Source organism: Schistocerca nitens, chromosome 4 (genome assembly GCF_023898315.1).
Source record: "Schistocerca nitens isolate TAMUIC-IGC-003100 chromosome 4, iqSchNite1.1, whole genome shotgun sequence".
Classification (NCBI taxonomy): domain Eukaryota; kingdom Metazoa; phylum Arthropoda; class Insecta; order Orthoptera; family Acrididae; genus Schistocerca; species Schistocerca nitens.
Window position 1 is genome coordinate 956,364,013 of NC_064617.1, and position 22,591 is coordinate 956,386,603.

The 22,591-nt window shown below is 45.3% G+C and overlaps 1 protein-coding gene across 1 annotated transcript in view; it reads right to left on the bottom strand.

Annotated features, from left to right (window-relative positions):
• The window catches only part of LOC126253633 (facilitated trehalose transporter Tret1-2 homolog), a 77,474-nt gene that overhangs the window by 27,464 nt on the left and 27,419 nt on the right, over positions 1-22,591 (bottom strand). The window contains exons 2-4 of the mRNA XM_049955118.1: positions 16,931-17,059; positions 9,828-10,084; positions 3,445-3,822 (exon numbers count right to left, since the gene is read on the bottom strand). Of these exons, the coding sequence (XP_049811075.1) occupies positions 3,445-3,822; positions 9,828-10,084; positions 16,931-17,048 (753 nt within the window). The 5' untranslated portion in view covers positions 17,049-17,059. The remainder of the gene's footprint in view (positions 1-3,444; positions 3,823-9,827; positions 10,085-16,930; positions 17,060-22,591) is intronic.

Genomic DNA, 22,591 nt, shown 5'->3' on the forward strand with positions numbered 1-22,591 from the left:
TCTCTCTTTTCCCTCTTCTTCTGTCCCCCACCCCATCCCCCATCGTGTACAATCGCAAGATATTTCATTAACCCTCTAACCGGAACATCTTTTACTCGGCGGTAAGATGGAACATCGGTCTGCTAGACCGCTAGGACATTTAAAGTGTATTTTTCTCTATTTTTATGACTTTTCCGCACTTCTACGTTGCTTCTCTCTCTCTTTAAGGTGTAATTAAACATAATAATAGGTTTTTGAACCATAATATTTGTTAAAATACCAGTAAATTCAAGTTTATTACTAGGAAAAACTTTAATTTGCAGTGTTTTGTTGTTTACACATTACTCCTTTAGAAATACTTTTTTTTTACATTATTATAGTTACAACACAAAGAAAATGAATACTAAAATGTAATGCAAAGAAAAAATTTAACTTTTATTTTTAATTGCACAAGTCTTGCACACTTTTCGTGAACACTCCAAGCACGTTGGTTCTTCGCAAGAAATACACTTGTAGGCAGTTTTCCTCTTTTTTTGATATGGACAAAATCGACAGGTTTTTCTTTTACCAAGTGTGTCCGTCGGACACTCATCAACTCGAACAACAAATTTATTCCGTTGGCTAACGATTTGCTTTTCTTTTGCTGCCTCTTCTTCTAAAGATGAAATAATACTTTGTAGCTCTTGAGGCAGATTGGAGATTGCCAGTCGGGATTTTACGAAATCGTAGACCAAATATAGAGAAACTCTTTTCAGGAAATCAAAACGTGATACGGTTTTCTTCTCTCCAAAAAGTCCATAAAGTATACTTGCGTTTGATCCAGCCATGGCCACCATGTGGTAAAAAATAGCCAACGGCCACCTTCTTGTTTTGCGATTAGTAGAATAAACACTGCACTTCATATCTAGCGTGTCTATTCCACTTTTTGTGGCGTTATAAAAAGATATGATTTCAGGTTTATCATTTGAAACGTCAGTGTAATTGGAATGATGCATTGACGAAAGAAGTAGGACTGCCTTATTCCTTTTTGGGACATAAGAAAGCAGAGTCATTTCTTTCGTAAAGCCATAAAGGCTGGACCCAATTTCACGATCGCTTCTTGCTTGAAATTCTGCTGGTATCTGGGGTCTGTTTCTTTTTAGTGTCCCAACTAATGTCAAATTGTGAGCTAGTAGCTCCTGGGCAAGTTCCACAGAACAAAACCAATTGTCGCAACTAATATTTCTGTTTGTGCCATACAGCCCTTTAGATAGGCGGATTACAGACTGCGTGGGAATGCTCTTTTTCTTTTCTGCTGTAGAAAGTGTGGCTCCATCACAGCCTTTGCCGGAGTAGATGTAGGCATTGTAAATATATGCATTGTGTGCATCTGCCAGACCCATGACCTTAATGCCATATTTAGCCGGTTTATTCGGCATATATATACGAAATTTAACCCTCCCTCTGAAAGGCACCAAAGTTTCATCAACTGTCAAATGCGCTCCAGGGCTATAAATTTGTTGGCAGTTCCAAATAAACTTATTAAATATGTCTGTAATGGCAGCAGCTGGGTCATATTTTTCCCTCTGTTCCCTCGTGCTCGAGTCATCGAATCTAAATGCCCTAAGCAATATTCCTAATCGCTTTTCTGTTATTATTGATCGAAAAATTGGCCTCCCCAAGACCGAAGTGGAAAACAGCGAGGTCATAGGCTCCCTCGCAGATTTGAATATGCTGCAAAGAACTGTGACTCCAATCACAGCGTTCACTTCCTGCACAGTAGTGTCTCTGTAAGCTACACTTTCTTTTAGTTCAATAACAGAACGAATTTTGGCCAACTTTTCATTAGTATGCTTTACAATCGTCTCAATCATGTCGTCAGTAAACAAAAGGCGCCACACTTCACCTGGGAGTGGGTTTTTCCCCACGGTAAGAGCAGGCCCTTGTATCTTTGATAGCCGTACCTTTATTATATTGGATGCTGCTGTTCGCGTCTTAGAGCGAACAGGAGTTGATGACCATGTGAAACACTTGTTTCTTCCGTAGTAAGAAACTGGAAGACGACTCTCATCTAGAGTGTCATCAGAACGCGTAGATGAGCTAGCAACATCAGCAGGCTTCTGTGGAGTGATTAGTCTGCTTCCACCAGAAGTTATGTCAGACTGTGGTTGCTCTCCAGTTTCTTCGCGAACTGCGGTATTTTCGACTTCAAATATTTCTCGAATAGTTTCATCATCGCGATCATCATCATTGGGAGAGTCATCGTCATTATCTGTTTCATTGCGAGGATCTTGGATAGTAAGGTCCTCATCTGGAATGCATGATTCATCTGAATCCACTTCCGAGTCTGATTCTTCAAGGTAATTTTGAGAGCGTGCAAGGGCTACAATTCTTTTCGACCGATTTGAAACATATTTCGGACCTTCCATTGTAAACCTGCAAGGAAAAAGGGAAAAATGAGTTTTAACGAAATTTAATGGGGATAATTCTATCGCTGTAATAAGTTTGCGCGGTAAATTGGAGAATGTGTGTGAAAAACGGAAAGAGGAAAAATTAAAACGTTAAATACGAGTTGTTACACTTTTTTCTCGTTCTTCTATGAACACAAAAGTATTAAGCATCGTGTGGTGGCAAAAATTTCAATCAAATAGATGAAATGTTGCTACACAGAAAACAGAAGAGTTCAAAGAGTGGAACATCGGTCATACAGACCGACAAATGCGTGATACTTTTAGGAACACCGGTCTGGGAGACCGGCAAAAATTTGACACTTTTAGGAACACCCGGTCTGTCAGACCGGGAGGGGAATGCATTTTTTCGGAACACGGTCTCACAGACCGACAATACGTAACAAAAATTCTACTTACTTGAAAACAATGCATGCGCCGACAATACGTTGTTGGCCAGCTGCGGTTCGGGACCCGACTGAAGATTACTGGGCTTCTCCCCACCCTCACGAACAATGCAGCGCCGTTAGCATTGTTAATGTCAACTATGGCGGTATCTCAGACCGATGTTCCGTTCAAAGGGTTAACATTCAGTGCTCCTCACCTCATAGTCAACTGAGATACCTAAAGAAGAGTACCAATCTGTTCACAGTTTACTGTAAAAGCAACCCAGTACAGACGTAACTTGCGCAGATTTACAAATAAGGTAAAGAAGCACGAATTCTGTTGCTGCTGGACCATGAAGTTGTTTTTGTATGGCAATAGTTAAAACAGGTGGAAATTTAAGTTCACAAGTACACTATTTGTTAAGAAGTGTAACGAATTGCACAATTAATTGATTGCAGAAATCTCTCGGAACAATGTGTGTCGGTCAACTGCCGCCAATAGTTTCACATTTTCCTGTGTCAGGGAGGGAGACACCACCATTACGAGTACGCCTGCAACAGACCTGGCGTTCGCCGGTCCTAGCTGACGTGACGTCACGAGCAAGCGCCGAGGCCTTCCTTTGAGCCGGTGTCGGCCGTGCGCGGTTGCCTACCTTGACGGCGTCCTGCAGCTCGGCGATCTCGTCCGTGTAGTCGTAGCGGGCGCCGCGCAGCCTGGCGAGCGCTCTGCGGGCGGCGCGGTCGCTGCCGGCGGCCAGCAGGTAGGCGGGCGACTCGGGCAGCCAGCAGAGCGCGGGCAGCAGGAAGGCGGCGGGCAGCGCGGCCAGCGCCAGCGCCAGCAGCCGGTGGTCGGCCAGCAGCCCCGCCGCGTACCCCGCCAGGATGCCCGCCGTCACCTGCAGCTGGAACAGCGAGCCCAGCGCGCCGCGCACGCGCGTCTCCGACACCTCCGTCACGTACAGCGGCGCCGCCACCGACGTCGCGCCCACCGCCAGCCCCGCCACCAGCCGCCCCACGTACAGCTCCCACACCTGCAAAGGGCCGATCACTCGTACTGCTGCTCCTACTGATACGGGGCCGTAGATAACTTCATACACATTTCTCTAGTATTTGGATATAGTAGAAATACATACAGGGTGTTACAAAAAGGTACGGCCAAACTTTCAGGAAACATTCCTCACACACAAATAAAGAAAAGATGTTATGTGGACATGTGTCCGGAAACGCTTAATTTCCATGTTAGAGCTCATTTTAGTTTCGTCACTATGTACTGTACTTCCTCTATTTACCGCCAGTTGGCCCAATTGAAGGAAGGTAATGTTGACTTCGGTGCTTGTGTTGACATGCGACTCATTGCTCTACAGTACTAGCATCAAGCACATCAGTACGTAGCATCAACAGGTTAGTGTTCACCACGAACGTGGTTTTGCAGTCAGTGCAATGTTTACAAATGCGGAGTTGGCAGATGCCCATTTGATGTATGGATTAGCACGGGGCAATAGCCGTGGCGCGGTACGTTTGTATCGAGACAGATTTCCAGAACGAAGGTGTCCCGACAGGAAGACGTTAGAAGCAATTGATCGGCGTCTTAGGGAGCACGGAACATTCCAGCCTATGACTCGCGACTGGGGAAAAACTATAACGACGAGGACACCCGCAATGGACGAGGCAATTCTTCGTGCAGTTGACGATAACCCTAATGTCAGCGTCATAGAAGTTGCTGCTGTACAAGGTAACGTTGACCACGTCACTGTATGGAGAGTGCTACGGGAGAACCAGTTGTTTCCGTACCATGTACAGCGTGTGCAGGCGCTATCAACAGCTGATTGGCCTCCACGGGTACACTTCTGCGAATGGTTCATCCAACAATGTGTCAATCCTCATTTCAGTGCAAATGTTCTCTTTACGGACGAGGCTTCTTTCCAACGTGATCAAATTGTAAATTTTCACAATCAACATGTGTGGGCTGACGAGAATCCGCACGCAATTGTGCAATCACGTCATCAACACAGATTTTCTGTGAACGTTTGGCCAGGCATTGTGGTGATGTCTTTATTGGGCCCAACGTTCTTCCACCTACGCTCAATGGAGCACGTTATCATGATTTCATACGGGATACTCTACCTGTGCTGCTAGAACATGCGCCTCTACAAGTACGACACAACATGTGGTTCATGCACGATGGAGGTCCTGCACATTTCAGTCGAAGTGTTCGTACGCTTCTCAACAACAGACTCGGTGACTGATGGATTGGTAGAGGCGGATCAATTCCGTGGCCTCCACGCTCTCCTGACCTCAACCCTCTTGACTTTCATTTATGGGGGCATTGGAAAGCTCTTGTCTACGCAACCCCGGTACCAAATGTAGAGACTCTTCGTGCTCGTATTGTGGACGGCTGTGATACAATTTGCCATTCTCCAGGGCTGCATCAGCGCATCAGGGATTCCATGCGACGGAGGGTGGATGCATGTATCCTCGCTAACGGAGGACATTTTCAACATTTCCTGTAACAAAGTGTTTGAAGTCAGGCTGGTACGTTCTGTTGCTATGTGTTTCCATTCCATGATTGATGTTATTTGAAGAGAAGTAATAAAATGAGCTCTAACGTGGAAATTAAGCGTTTCCGGACACATGTCCACATAATATATTTTCTCTCTTTGTGTGTCAGGAATGTTTCCTGAAAGTTTGGCCGTACCTTTTTGTAACACTCTGTATACACTGGAGCTCTGCAGAAACTGGAATAGGTATGCGTATTCAAATAGAGAGAGATATGAAGGGCTTATTTCAATAGTGGTACAAGTCCATTTTTCTTTATTCTAAGATACAGTGTCCTAAAGTTAAGGGGGGTAGGACGTCAAACGGGCCGACTTGGAGCAGGAGAGGGACTACAGGACATTTTATTTTCTACTGTCTATAGTTTTACAAATAAATTCATAAAACTTTTTCAGCATGACCAGGAAGGATTCGGGATTCACACTCATAGCAGTGGAAGTTCAAAAACATAACAAAATAAATTTTTTTACATGTGAAATTTCATCATTTTTTCTCTTACTATTGGCTGCGTTTGTTGCTATAGGTACATTTTTCTTCACAAGTAAGAGATATTCTTTGATGAATTTTGCACAGCATACAAACCATGCTTACACGTGTATGAAACTCTAGAATTTTCCAAATCCATTAAAAACTGTGGTAAAAATTGAGATAATTAACTACAAAATTTGATTTTTTGTAAACATAAAGTTTAAAACGTAACATCTCATTCATTTTTTGATAAATTAAATAGATTCTAGAGTTTCATACACATCGAACAGTCTCTCTTACTTGTGAGGAAAAATGTACTTATAGCAACAAATGCAGTCAATAGTAAGCGAAAAAATGATGAAATTTCACATGTAAAAAAATTTATTTTGTTACGTTTTTGAACTTCCGCTGCTACGAGTGTGAATCCTGAATCCTTCCTGATCATGCTGACAAAGTTTTATGAATTTACTTGTAAAAGTATAGACAGTGGAAATTAAAATGTCCTGTGGTGCATCTCCTGCTCCAAGTCGGCCCGTTTGACGTCCTACCCCCCTTAATGAGCGCTGAAAAATCTGCAATTGAGATACCAGAAAAATTCAAGTATATACAGGGTGGTCCATTGACCGTGACCGGGCCAAATATGTCACGAAATGAGCGTCAAACGACAAAACTACAAAGAAGGAAACTTGTATAGCTTGAAGGGGGAAACCAGATGGACTATGGTTGGACCGCTAGACGGCGCTGCCATAGGTCAAACGGATATCAACTGCGTTTTTTAAAAAAGGAACCTCCATTTTTATTACATATTCATGTAGTACGTAAAGAAATATGAATGTTTTAGTTGGACCACTTTTTTAGCTTTGTGATGGATGGCGCTGTAATAGTTACAAACATATGGCTCACAATTTTAGACGAACAGTTGGTAACAGGTAGGTTTTTTTTAATTAAAACACAGAACGTACGTACGTTTGAATATTTTATTTCGGTTGTTCGAATGTGGTAGTTGTACCTTTGTGAACTTATCGTTTCTGAGAACGCATGCTGTTACAGCGTGATTACCTGTAAATACCACATTAATGCAATAAATGCTCAAAATGGTGTCCGTCAACCTCAGTGTATTTGGCAATACGTGTAACGACATTCCTCTCAACAGCGAGTAGTTCGCCTTCCGTAATGTTCGCACATGCATTGACAATGCGCTGACACATGTTGTCAGGCGTTGTCGGCGGATTACGATAGCAAATATCCTTCGACTTCCCCCACAGAAAGAAATCCAGGGACGTCAGATTCGGTGAACGTGCGGGCCATGGTATGGTGCTTCGACGACCAATCCACCTGTCATGAAATATGCTATTCAATACCGCTTCAACCGCATGCGAGCTATGTGCCGGACATCCATCATGTTGGAAGGACATCGCCATTCTGTCATGCAGTGAAACATCTCGTAGTAACATCGGTAGAACATTACTTAGGAAATCAACATACATTGCACCATTTAGATTGCCATCGATAAAATGGGGGCCAATTATCCTTCCTCCCATAATGACGCACCATATATTAAACCGCCAAGGTCGCTGATATTCCACTTGTCGCAGCCATAGAGGATTTTACGTTGCCCAATAGTGTATATTATGCCGGTTTACGTTACCGCTGTTGGTGAATGAAGCTTCGTCGCTAAATAGAGCGCGTGCAAAAAATCTGTTATTGTCACGTAATTTCTCTTGTGCCCAGTGTCAGAACCGTACACGACGTTCAAAGTCGTCGCCATGCAATTCCTGGTGCATAGAAATATGGTACGAGTGTAATCGATGTTGATGTAGCATTCTCAACACCGACGTTTTTGAGATTCCAGATTCTCGCGCAATTTGTCTGCTACTGATGTGCGGATTAGCCGCGACAGCAGCTAAAACACCTACTTGCTCATAATCATTTGATGCAGGTCGTGGTTGACGTTTCGCATGTGGCTGAACACTTCCTGGTTCCTTAAATAACGTAACTATCCGGCGAACAGTCCGGACACTTGGATGATGTCGTCCAGGATACCGAGCAGCATATACAGCACACGCCCATTGGGCATTTCGATCGCAACAGCCATACATCAACACGATATCGACGTTTTCCACAATTTGTAAACGGTTCATTTTAACACTGGTAATGTATCACGAAGCAAATACCGTCCGCACTGGTGGACTGTTACGTGATTCCGCGTACTTTACGTTTGTGACTATTACAGCGCCATCTATCACAAAGCGAAAAAAGTGGTCCAACTAATACATTCATATTTCTTTAATTACTACACGAATATGTAAAAAAATGTGGGTTCCTATTTTAAAAAAACGCAGTTGATATCCGTTTTACCTATGGCAGCGCCATCTAGCGGGCCAACGATAGCGCCATCTGGTTTCCCCCTGCAAGCTAGACGAGTTTAGTTCTTTGTAGTTTTTTCGTTTGACGCTTATTTCGTGAGATGTTTGACCTGGTCACTATCAACGGACCACCAATGTTCAATAAATTCAAATGTAATAATATCTTTAAATATAAAAAATTACGACGAAAGTAAATCATCGCCAATTAATGGCTAGAGACTCTAAAAGGAAAGAAAAAAGACCTGAAATCGAGAAGGAGTTACATAAATTAGCCATAAATTGATATTCATACAGATATCGTCGGAAAACGCCAAAAGTGTAAACTTTGGCGGCCAATGTATGAATGTGTGACGCTGCAGCGCAGTTTCGCAGCTGGCAAGGGTAGTAAAGAGGGGACATGTCGATAAAGTGTTTTACGTCTTCACGAATTTCATTCCGTGTACTCAGCTGGACAGTTACTAAGCCTCGAAGACAGACGCGTGAACAACACTCGCAGTTGTCGGAACTTGGGTGATGACGTGTAAGCCGAGCCGGCCGCTGTGACCGAGCGGTTCTAGTCGCTTGAGTCCGGAACCGCGCTGTTGCTACGATCGCAGGTTCGAATCCTGCCTCAGGCATGGATGTGTGTGATGGTTCAAATGGCTCTGAGCACTATGGGACTTAACATTTGAGGTCATCAGTCCCCTAGAACTTAGAACTACTTAAACCTAACTAAGCTAAGGACATCACACACATCCATGCCCGAGGCAGGATTCGAACCTGCGACCGTAGCGGTCGCGCGGTTCCAGACTGAGGCGCCTAGAACCACTCGGCCTCTGTGGCCAGCTGTGTGTGATGTCCTTAGGTTGGTTAGGTTTAAGTAGTTCTAAGTCTAGGGGACTGATGACCCCAGATGTTAAGTCCCATGATGCTCAGAGCCATTTGAACCATATGACGTGTAGCTGGTCTCAAAGAGGCCGGTTGGAGTAGTCCGCGAATCGCTCGACCTTTGGAATAGGAGCGATGAAATGAAATGATCATATGGCATTGTTGGCTGGGATGTCCCATTCGAGTTCGGCCACCAAGTGCAAGTCTTATTTCAGTCGGCGCCATATTGGACGACTTGCGGCCGGTGATGAGGATGAAATGATGATGGGGACAACACAACACCCGTGGAGGAAAATTTCCAACCTGGCCGGGAATCGAACCCGGGCCTAGTGCCGGCCGAAGTGGCCGTGCGGTTATAGGCGCTGCAGTCTGGAACCGCGAGACCGCTACGGTCGCAGGTTCGAATCCTGCCTCGGGCATGGATGTGTGTGATGTCCTTAGGTTAGTTAGGTTTAACTAGTTCTAAGTTCTAGGGGACTAATGACCTCAGCAGTTGAGTCCCATAGTGCTCAGAGCCATTTTAGCCGAGCCTAGTGCGTGGGAGGGAAGCTCGCTACCACCCAGCTAAGCAGGTGGACAGAGGGGCGATGCCACCATTCGACAGTGTAGGCAGGAATGGGTAAACCATGATCGAGCACGGCGTCAAGAAGGAAACGGTCGACCTAGAGAGGTGACAGAAGGTGAGGACCAAGCAATCGTCAGAGAGTCACTCAGAGTCCCGAAATCATCATCATCATCATCATCGGTACGACGTGCAGCTGGTGCTTCGGCGAGCTACTCACGGAGTCGCTGTGGGCGATGAGCATCCAGGAGGCGATGAAGGGCAGCAGGAGGGCGGCGATGAGGCTGCGAGGCCCCACGCGGGCCGCCAGACAGCCCGCGGGCAGAGCGCCCAGCGCGGCGCCCACGTTGAGCAGCGCGCTCACCCAGGAGCCCGCAGACTCCGACACGGGGAACGGGTTGGTCTCGCGCTGCAGCAGCGGCAGCGCCGGCGACGTGTAGCCCATGCACGTGCCCGCCGACAGCGCGCCCGCGGTCGCTGCCGACAGTAGAGGAGCGGGACTGTGAGCTGGCTCCAGGGTATGTCGGCTCGGGGCGGAGACTCGTCGCAGGACGTTAGTTACACTACTGGCCATTAAAATTGCTACACCAAGAAGAAATGCAGAAATGCAGAAATTCATTGGACAAATATATTATAACAGAACTGACATGTCATTACATTTTCACGCAATTTGGGTGCATAGACCCTGAGAAATCAATACCCAGAACAACCACCTCCGGCCGTAATAACGGCCTTCATACGCCTGGGCATTGAGTCAAACAGAGCTTGGATGGCGTGTACAGGTACAGCTGCCCATGCAGCTTCAACACGATACCACAATTCATCAAGAGTAGTGACTGGCGTATTCTGACGAGCCAGTTGCTCGGCCACCATTGACCAGACGTTTTCAGTTGGTGAGAGATCTAGAGAATCTGCTGCCCAGGGCAGCAGTCGAACATTTTCTGTTTCCACAAAGCCCCGCACAGGACCTGATACTTGCGGTCGTGCATTATCCTGCTGAAATGTAGGGTTTCTCAGGGACCGAATGAAGGGTAGAGCCACGGGTCGTAACACATCTGAAATGTAACGTCCACTGTTCAAAGTGCCATCAGTGCGAACAAGAGGTGACCGAGACGTGTAACCAATGGCACCCCATACCATCACGCCGGGTGATACGCCAGTATGGCGATGACGAATACACGCTTCCAATGTGCGTTCACCGCGATGTCACCAGCGATCATCATGATGCTGTAAACAGAAGCTGGATTCATCGGAGAAAATGACGTTTTGCCATTCGTGCACCCAGGTTCGTCGTTGAGTACACAATCGCAGGCTCTCCTGTCTGTGATGCAGCGTCAAGGGTAACCGCAGCCATGGCCTCCGACCTGATAGTCCATGCTGCTGCAAACGTCGTCGAACTGTTCGTGCAGATGGCTGTTGTCTTCCAAACGTCCTCATCTGTCGACTCAGGAATCGAGACGTGGCTGCACGATCCGCTGCAGCCATACGGATAAGATGCCTGTCATCTCGACTGCTAGTGATACGAGGCCGTTGGGATCCAGCACGGCGTTCCGTATTACCCTCCTGAACCCACCGATTCCATATTCTGCTAACAGTCATTGCATCTCGACCAACGGTAGTAGCAATGTCGCGATACGATAAACCGCAATCGCGATAGGCTACAATCCGACCTTTATCAAAGTCGGAATCGTGATGTTACGCATCACAACAACGTTTCACCAGGCAACGCCGGTCAGCTAAAGTTTGTGTATGTGAAATCGGTTGGAAACTTTCCTCGTGTCAGCACGTTATAGGTGTCGCCACAGGCGCCAACCTTGTGTGAATGCTCTGAAAAGCTAATCATTTGCATATTACAGCATCTTCTTCCTGTCGGTTAAATTTTGCGTCTCTAGCAATTCATCTTCGTGGTGTAGCAATTTTAATGGCCAGTAGTGTAGGTCCTGCCAGGCGAACACTGTCAACTTAAACGAGGCCTGGGCAAACAGCGATCCGTAGGCACAAGTTACTGCCTAATGCGCCGAGTGCAGAGCCAAGGAAGGGAGAAACATTCGGGCCTAACGTCCTGTTAACCATATGACTAAGAGAATACGGCGGTTAGCTGCATGGAAAATCAGTGTGAGGTGTAATGGTGAACAAAGGAAGCACACTGTACCTACGCATACTGCCTCTTCGTCAGTATCGCTAATTAAAATTTGGTTTTTGATGACTGGTCTTGGCAAATCTGAGTCTCCATCATCAGATCATAAGCAAATACATCTCAATACACCTCCATCATATGTACACAATATTGTATGAAGTCACGACACGTCATTCCAGGAACTTGCAGACAGCTATACGTCTTCATTTCAATAATAAAACAAGATTTACATATAATATCATCCTTATTGCATTGACTGCACAAACTCTTGTTCACACAGTAGATGAAAGGAGCTCCTTTCCTCTCTTGTTTCAACATGAGCTTGTGTAGTCAATGCAATAAGCATCATATTTTATGTAAAAAATATTATTATTGAAATGAAGACGTACAGCTTTCTGTAAGTTCCTGGAATGACGTGTCATGACTTGATACGATATATTTTACATATAATGGAGGTATATTGAGATATACTTGCATACGATCCGATAATGACAACTTCGACTTACCGAATCTAGTCAGCCGACCAGGGTGGCCGAGCGGTTCTAGGCGCTACAGTCTGGAACCGCGCGACCGCTATGGTCACAGGTTCGAATCCTGCCTCGGGCATAGATGTGTGTGATGTCCTTAGGTTAGATAGGTTTAAGTAGTTCTAATTTCTAGGGGACTGATGACCTCAGAAGTTAAGTCCCATAGTGCTCAGAGCCATTTTTGAATCTAGTCACCAAAGATAGAATTTTGGCTGTTGAACTTTTTACTTCTGTGTTTTACATTACTCTGATCTCTAACAAACTTGAATAATGTCAAGTGTAAGTAAAATTGTGTTTCAGACAGCGTCTCGAACCCGCGTCTGACTTATGATTGGCACGATACTGGGCTGGAAAGTGTCTGATCGAGAGTCGAGAGCTGGAGCAAGCAGAACGAGTGTGGGGTTAGTTGGGTTGTTTGGGGGAAGAGACCAAACGGCGAAGTCATCGGTCTCATCAGATTAGGGAAGGACAGGGAAGGAAGTCGACCGTGCCCTTTCAAAGGAACCATCCCGGCATTTGCCTGGAGTGATTGCCGGACGCGGGATTGAACCGTCGTCCTCCCGAATGCGAGTCCAGTGTGCTAAACACTGCGCCACCTCCCTCCGTAACGAGTGTGGGGTTATGTTGGTCAAGAGGTTGAGATGAGAGGATGTGGGGGTAAGTTTATAGCTGGAAGGACGGGTGAACGTCATCGCAGAGTGCTGGGTGAAGAACGGAGGGCCACATGAAGTTTCTTTCCGACAGGATTAGAAGGGTGTGGAGGTGGAGGGTAAAGGATATATGTTGGTGTTGGCGGTATGGCAGCCTAGGATTAAGGATTGCGAAAGACAATGGAGTTCTGATCTTAAAGTTTACAGAGTGTATGGGATTTGGATAAATGCTCAAAGAATTTGAAGAGAGGGGCCAATTTGATCAGATAGTAGAGGATATGTGTGGGAGAGGGAAGATGTGCGTGGGAGCCGAGGCAGAGTGCACAGTGTTTCTGAACTTGTAGTGAGTTGTAAAATGTTTGAGGTCGTTCCCCTTCTGCACGAAGAAACTCCATAACCGCTCTTTTTGCTGATCTGGAGGAATCCATCACGCAGCGTACTGCGGAAACAACTCTCCAGAAACGAGGAAACTGGTGCCGAAGCCGTTAACTACCCTTGTGCAACTGAGAATACAATCACGGCATCTGTCGGCAAACACATTCACTCGCTGGGATTACATACAGCGCCGCAACAGCCAAGGTCTCTTTTCGATTGGACATGTCTTACAGTATTGCTCCGGACGAGAGCCATACCCTGGCAGAACTGCAAAATCCGCCCATTCCTGCAACCTTTTGTAAGCAGATCTAGCATATTTTATAATTTTGTAAACAGGTTGAATAAACGCAAATGGGCGTGACTGGCAGGCACAGCGAAACCGATTGCCCAACGAGATCCGATACAGGAGTGACATAGATTAAACGTTTAGTACAATCGTTGGAATAGAAACTTAAGATTTTCGATGCTTAAGGGGGGACGTTGATGAAATTGACCAAATATGCAAATTTTTTATTTATTTTTTATTTGTTAGCACACTTCATGGACAATAAGTTACCGAAGTTTCAATGTTGAAATCGCATCAGAAGTGCCTAAAAATTAATTAAAAGTGTGACGCGGCCTCCCTGCTACGCCCACGTTTTGAAGCAGCACTTCAATGCCAGCTCAGTAAACAACAATTCTGTGTATTACTTTCAACCAAACGTGTGCGGGATACATCTAGAAGACTGTGATACATACTCTTTGGTTTTATAAATCATCTTTGCCTGATCCTGCATTTCTCAAAAAGTGTGTTCATGACAAAACCCAAAATCCAAATGAGTCTCTAAATTCATTCATATGGAAACGATGCCCTAAAAACACATTTGCATCTGCTAAAGTTGTCATAATTGCAACTTATGATTCAGTTATTGTATTTAATAATGGGAACGTCGGGAGGATGAAGGTATTACAAAGAATGGGCTTCAAAATAGGAAATTTTGCTCAACACACCCTGAGAAAAATAGATTTACAGCGCGTCTCTGCAGTTGAAAGGTCAGCTGAAGACCTGGTAAAGGAAAGAAGACAGACAACAAGAAACCAGAAGAGAAGCCTTGAAGGGAAAGACGACCCAGAGTACAAATATGGTGCCTTCTGAACAAGTGACATAAGGAAAAAAGTTAGGTTGAACTTTAAATCGCGTTTCCTGAAAAGTTTGTTTTTTAAAATTTATGTACCTTTTCCTCAGACTATATGAATGCTAGAATTATGAAATTTTGTACAGATATTTCTGTGAACCTAATAAACTTTGTCTCAAGAGAAAATTTTGAAATTATGATTGCAAGTTGAGATACGGGGCAAAGTGCTTGGAATTTTGCATGAATCTAAAATTGTACTTGTGGAATTATAAGTAAAAATTATGAAAATTGTCCTATTTGACCTATTCCAAAACCCTCATGAGAGGAGCTTACAACATATAAAGAGATGAAACAGAGAAATTTTTGTAGAAATCTCTTGAATACTTTCTGAGAAAAAGGAACATACATTATTTTTTGAAAATAAAACTTCAAATTTCATTAAAAAAAGTTGAATATGTATAATAAAAGGATTTTATATGTAAATGTGTTACTTTCATGTAAAGCGTGGTAGAAAATTTCATTGCCATATCTCCAAAACAGTGGATTTGGTGCACTTTTGAAACAGTGTGTGTTTTCATCAACGTCCGCCCTTAAGGGTGTGCAAGAGTTTCATTTGCGTCAGTACAGAAAGTCACTCGTATCAAACATCACGTACAATTTTCTGTGCACAGTACACAATGAAATTAGCAAACGTTGCTTGCTGTAAACAGAAAATTGTGAGTGATTTTTAATGTGTGTTTAGTTTCTGCGCAAGTGGACCACAAGAAGACCGCAAGGTTCTTTCCAAAGTTCATCAGTAACTCTTTGTAAAGATCGACTGTTATTTTTGTGCACTACAATAAAGATAAGAGAACAATGCAGCGCTTCATATGTGGAAAACATCATGAATAAATGGCATAGCACATGGACAATGCACTTGAAAGTGGGAATCATTTCCCGAAACGTGTCGTACAAGATACACTCCTGGAAATGGAAAAAAGAACACATTGACACCGGTGTGTCAGACCCACCATACTTGCTCCGGACACTGCGAGAGGGCTGTACAAGCAATGATCACACGCACGGCACAGCGGACACACCAGGAACCGCGGTGTTGGCCGTCGAATGGCGCTAGCTGTGCAGCATTTGTGCACCGCCGCCGTCAGTGTCAGCCAGTTTGCCGTGGCATACGGAACTCCATCGCAGTCTTTAATACTGGTGGCATGCCGCGACAGCGTGGACGTGAACCGTATGTGCAGTTGACGGACTTTGAGCGAGGGCGTATAGTGGGCATGCGGGAGGCCGGGTGGACGTACCGCCGAATTGCGTACCGTGGGGCGTGAGGTCTCCACAGTACATCGATGTTGTCGCCAGTGGTCGGCGGAAGGTGCACGTGCCCGTCGACCTGGGACCGGACCGCAGCGACGCACGGAGGCACGCCAAGACCGTAGGATCCTACGCAGTGCCGTAGGGGACCGCACCGCCACTTCCCAGCAAATTAGGGACACTGTTGCTCCTGGGGTATCGGCGAGGACCATTCGCAACCGTCTCCATGAAGCTGGGCTACGGTCCCGCACACCGTTATGCCGTCTTCCGCTCACACCCCAACATCGTGCAGCCCGCATCCAGTGGTGTCGCGACAGGCGTGAATGGAGGGACGAATGGAGACGTGTCGTCTTCAGCGATGAGAGTCTCTTCTGCCTTGGTGCCAATGATGGTCGTATGCGTGTTTGGCGCCGTGCAGGTGAGCGCCACAATCAGGACTGCATACGACCGAGGCACACAGGGCCAACACCCGGCATCATGGTGTGGGGAGCGATCTCCTACACTGGCCGTACACCACTGGTGATCGTCGAGGGGACACTGAATAGTGCACGGTACATCCAAACCGTCATCGAACCCATCGTTCTACCATTCCTAGACCGGCAAGGGAACTTGCTGTTCCAACAGGACAATGCACGTCCGCATGTATCCCGTGCCACCCAACGTGCTCTAGAAGGTGTAAGTCAACTACCCTGGCCAGCAAGATCTCCGGATCTGTCCCCCATTGAGCATGTTTGGGACTGGATGAAGCGTCGTCTCACGCGGTCTGCACGTCCAGCACGAACGCTGGTCCAACTGAGGCGCCAGGTGGAAATGGCATGGCAAGCCGTTCCACAGGACTACATCCAGCATCTCTACGATCGTCTCCATGGGAGAATAGCAGCCTGCATTGCTGCGAAAGGTGGATATACACTGTACTAGTGCCGACATTGTGTATGCTATGTTGCCTGTGTCTATGTGCCTGTGGTTCTGTCAGTGTGATCATGTGATGTATCTGACCCCAGGAATGTGTCAATAAAGTTTCCCCTTCCTGGGACAATGAATTCACGGTGTTCTTATTTCAATTTCCAGGAGTGTATAAATAAAAGGAGAGTTGTGAGTGGTGGCGGAACCCGTTGGAAGATGCAGTTTGTGTGTGAATCTTTTTTAAACATGCAGTGTTTCGGGTGTGGCACGTTTGCCGCTAGCGCTTGAGACAGGCCACACTGCTTACTCACCTATGACGGCTGCAGCGTACTGGGGTAGGCGGCTGGCTGGCTGTGGCGCCCCCTTGCCATCCGCAGCGATGATCAGCTCCGTGCGACTGTTCTGCTCCTGCAGCACGTGGCCCGACATGGTGGCCGCTCCTGCAACACACACCCAGCACCTCTACACCACTGCGCTCTGATTCCGAGCATACACGAACACAGATGAGCCAAAGCATTATGACTACTGTCCAGAGCCAAAGTTAGTGCTATATGATGGCGTTGCGGGCACGTAACGCGGTAAGGCAAGTATTCAGGAGGAGCAGAAACGAATAGGATCCAGGATGCCAAATCCGTCGGCGGATCATGGTTGAAGTGATCACTACAGCAAAAATCTACTCATTGCTGGCCCTCTGGACCCTGTTTTGATCACAACCGAGGTAGAATCTTCCTACACGTCGGTCCTATTCGTTTCCGCTCCGCTTGAATACTTGCCTCACCGCGTTACGTGCCCGAAACGCCATCAGATAGCATTAACTTGTGACATAAATGGACATTTGGAGAAAGGGAAAGGAAGTTTTTGTTATGAGACGTGTGAATTATAAATTATTTCAAGACTGTGTACGTGTGCGCGATGTATGACAAATAGTAAAGAACGTAAGTTATTATTATCAAAACACAAATATCGATGTAATTAACAAAACACAGTTTTTTTGGTATAATCTCTGTGTAAAACAGGTCATGAAGATCAGAGACAATGCTTTGATTGAACTATCTCTCCTGTTTTGTTTCGTCTAGCGGTAGGCCGCCATTGTAGTGCTGTCTGATAATTAACGTAAGTTTTAACTGTATTTTAAAAAAAAGATAGAAATTGTTATTAGAAAGTGTGTATTATGGACTTAGCTGTCACCTCTCATGAACGCAACCATCAATTATAATTAAGAAAGTTTTTACAGGACTTCGTAGTGCAGGGAGCTCATCTCCCCTAGCAGGATTTAGTCAGCCATTACGCTGACGATTCATGTTATTAAATGTAAATGCGGGAGACTTCTCAATTTTGATCTTTCATTAATTTCGAAGTTAAAATTAATTTCAGTTACCAAAATTCACAGCACTGAATGAGTTCAGTACGTTTTATTTTGGCCGCCTAACGGCAGACGAGATTCTCTCCAGTTTTGCCTTGCAAATAATGAATAATAAATATTGAAAATCATTACATTCCGCAATATCTCAGTTAATCTTTATGTAATCTGGTACATAAGTAACCCGTAGCCCCTGAGACCCATATTAATAATTACAGTTTGCGTAAGAATACGCATATTTTCTTTTCTAAATTGCAGCGCTCACGTAAACTATTTATTAGAAGGCGGTGAGTCGCGCGCTGTGTTTAAAAAAAATATTATATAGTACGTACTTCGGGGCAGCCGATGCCCGTACGAGTGTTATCGCGGTATAAGTTAATTAAAAGTCTCATGTTAGCCCACAATATTTAAAGCCACCCCAACCAAAACCATAAAATATATAATTATAAAAATAAAAATATACACTTATACCGTGATAGCACGTAACGCGGTGAGGCAAGCATTCAAGAGGAGCAGAAACGAATAGGATCTAGGATGCCAAATCCGTCGGCGGATCATGGTTGAAGTGATCACTGCAGCAAAAATCTACTAATATAAGTATTCCTGGCCCCCTGGCCCCTGTTTTGATCACAACCGAGGTACAATCTTCCTACACGTCGGTCAGGGGCCTGAAGATGACGTAGTAAAACGTTGAAACTGGTTGCGAAATAAAATAAGTTGGAAGCTATACGGCTGAAAGGTGTTTAATTTGACATCCTGCATCGGACAGCCGAGTCCCGGAACCATTTCTAAAAAGATGGACGTACAGAGACCTTCGGACCCAGTGCATTAATCTCGACAACCCACCCACTAATCACCAGCCAAGTACCCTGTTGCGCCACTACATCTGTATTCCACCTTCCATGCACCTTCGTGCCTTATCCATCCTCTTTCGCCGGAATTTCAATCAGCTTCCACTATCCAACGAAGAAATCCGCTCCGAGGTATACCTTCCTTTCCTTCCCTACTCAAAATGCTCCACCTCACACCATTTTTCGTTTTACCCCCTTCCTCCACCTCCTTGACTTTTAGTCGCTACTTGCAGTGCCACAGGGCCCATGGTCGTACTCGTCATTCCACTTCCGTCAGAGCGTGATCATTTTCATCCCCCACCTGCATCACCATCACACCATAGAATCGTTGCATTCACCGGTTCCCCCCAGATCACAGAAATTATGCAGCGCCAGCAGTGAAGAAGTACTTTTATAGGTACCACCTGGGTAGGCCACGTGCTGTTGGTTTACAGCACAGTGGAGGAGGGGTGATGACGTAAAGTCTCTGATCACAGATTTTTATGCCCATGTCCAGGATTAATTTCTAAACCATAGCTCAGTGACTCAGGAAGTGAGGGCATATGACACTGTCGATGGTGACCCATCCATTGGATGTGGACGTTAAGCTCGCCAGACACCTTGATGCTGAGCGAGAGCAGTAGGTTGTACTGACACCAGGTTTCACCTGCTCCCTTCTCTCACCATTATCCAATACAAACAAAGCACCACACTACACAAATACATTACAGATGCGTGCACTTACCGGATACACTTAAACAGACAACTTTCAGACTTCACACTGTGTGTGAAAGACGGAAAATTTTCCAATTACGCGTCTGTACCTGCCCTTCAGGGTCTCCCAACAGTGCCAAATGGCTTTACACTATGAGAAAAGTTTTAAAAATCATGAATATTGTCGATGCCCCTTAATGTGATTTTTTTAAAAGAAATATCATTTATAATGATCTGTTTCTTGTACATTTTGAAACAGTTTATAAATATGTCTCACCTTCGGCTGAGGAGCGGTTTTATCCGCTGCCAACTTTTCCGTTCGTGGGGAATTGAAATAACAATAAAGGAAAAAAAAACGAAATCATTGTAGGGAAGATGCAGGCTCAAAATGGGGAAATCCACTGATAGGTGACTTTGACGAAGAATAGATTATCATAGCCGGAATCAAATCAAAGTCACAACGACTTAAGTCGTATTACTGTTCGTTTTTGGAGCATCACGTGCGAGCAGCTTTGCGAAAGAAGGGGCGACACTTTCTGAGCAACCCACCCATCACTTTGCACGACAATGCGCGGGCGCATACAGAGCAAGCTGTGGCTGCTCTGTTCGGCCGATGGGACTGGGAAGTACTCTACCATCCACCATACTCCCCGGATTTAAATCCTTGTGACTTTGATTTGATTCCGAAGATGAAGATACCACTTCGTGGCATTCGCTTCAGAACTATTCCAGAGATTCGATAGACAGTAGACCGCTCCATTCGCACCATCAACAGAGCAGGCTCTGCTAACGGTATACTACGGCTTCCACATCGCTGGCAACGGATTCTACACGACGCTGGTCACTACTTTGAAGGACAGTAACGGGTGCAAACATGTAACTATTGCCACTATATATGTTCCAACCCTCGTATTTTGGCAGCAGCTGACTGCAGTTCTGGTCCCATAGCCATCGCAGGACGCGATGGATTGCATTGTTTACTGTGATCAACATTGTGCGCAGTTGTCTACTGAAATAACGATAAAGCTGAGAAGATCTGTCAAAATCATCCAAGTGTGGAGACAAATCCACACGACTTCATCCAAATCAACAGAAACGCGAAAATAATTGTTTTACTTTTGCAGGTGATTTTATTCTTGTAGCATCTCCAGAGGATGACCTGAAAGGTTCTGTACACAATTTAGAAATTATGTCCTTGAAACACAGCATGGACGTCAGCACTGGAAAAACAAAAACTGTGGATTTCTTTAGAAAATACCCAGTAGAACGTAAGATCTTTTTGAAAAATAAAATTCTAGAAAGCGTGAACACATTCACATTTTTAGCCTATAAAAATATCCTTTGTGGGAGAAACAGACCCAGCTGAAAAAACTACCTGGCATACAAAAAATATGACCCCTCCCCTAGCCCAGAAGCGCAGCAGAATACGCCTTTATAAGACCAAAGCAAGACCTGTACTGTGCTATGGCAATGAAGCGTAGAAAGGCATAAGATGCGAAAAGACTAACAGCCTATGAAATGAAATCCTTCAGACGAACAGCTGGATACACCGAACAGCGTCACAAAAGGAATGAAGATGCGTTGGAGGTACTCAAAATGGGACTCACCACACATTATCGGCCGGCCACTGTAGCCGAGCGGTTCTAGGCGCTTCAGTCCGGAACCGCGCTGTTGCTACGGTCGCAGGTTCTCCTGCCTCGGGCCTGGATGTGTTTGATGTCCTTAGGTTAGTTAAGTTTAAGTAGTTCTAAGTCTAGGGGACTGATGACCTCAGATGTTCCATAGTGCTCAGAGCCATTTCTGAACACATTATCGTCAGAACTACCAAAACAACTGGAGAAACTTCACAACGGATCAGTTCAAAGAGGATCGCAAAATCCCTGCTACATTATAACTCAAAAGGTGTAAGACCGCTAGGTCGACCAACGAAAAGAGCTCAGGAGAACTCGACGGGACTGTAACAGTGAGGTGTCCAAATACTTGCAAGGAAGTTGTGATGATGATTTGTCTGCTGGTTTTATAGCGTCCTTTTAGTAAAGTGTATTGCTTCGAAGAGCAATATTCACTCCTTTTGAGATATCTGAGACCATGAGTGGGGTAAATTAAGCAAAATGCTTTATCACCATTATTGTCAGTATCCAGTCTTTCCTCCTTTTCCGCCGGCCGCTATGGCCGAACGGTTCTAGGCGCTTCAGTCTGGAACCGCGCGACCGCTACGGTCGCAGGTTCGAATCCTGCATCGGGTATGGATGTGTGTGATGTCCTTAGGTTAGTTAGGTTTAAGTAGTTCTAAGTTCTGGGGGACTGATGACCTCAGATGTTAAGTCCCATAGTGCTCAGAGCCATTTGAATCATTTTGAACTTCCTTTTCCATAAATTTTATCTCGTCTAGTATAGGGTCTACTATTTCAGGATTTGGAAAAATTTCACTTTATTATTTAACTTTATTGCAGGCTGCTCTTCCTGACGCTCAGTCGTTAAGGTAACCAAAGAGAGGCAAGTCTCTGCGCCACGTGTTTATAAATCGGGTAAACTTTGTTTTGTGTGTTGTCGAATTTTTATTGTTTGTGTATCGTAATCTCTGAGGCGGATGTTAGAAACGGGTCCAGCGTTCGCTTAAACTAGCCTTGGAAACCGCCTAAAAACCACATTCAGGTTAGACGCTGCTCCAGCCCACGGTCATGAATCAACCGCACGGATTGATTCGGGTTTGGATCACCCATCTATGTCACAAGCTAGAGAGCTATGCCTTACGCTGTACTACCTGGTTATCCAGTCAACCAGTATTCATTTTATTCCTGATTTTATATTTTTTAATATTACTTTATCCATGCTGGATCTCATGGACTCCGTGATTGGTTCAAATGGCTCTAAGCACTATGGGACTTAACATCTGAGGTCATCAGTCCCATAGACTTAGAACTACTTAAACCTAACTAACCTAAGGACATCACACACATTCATACCCGAGGCAGGATTCGAACCTGCGACCGTAGCAGCAGGGCGGATCCGGACTGAAGCGCCTAGAACCGCTCGGCTACCGCGGCCAGCTGACTCTGTGATTGATA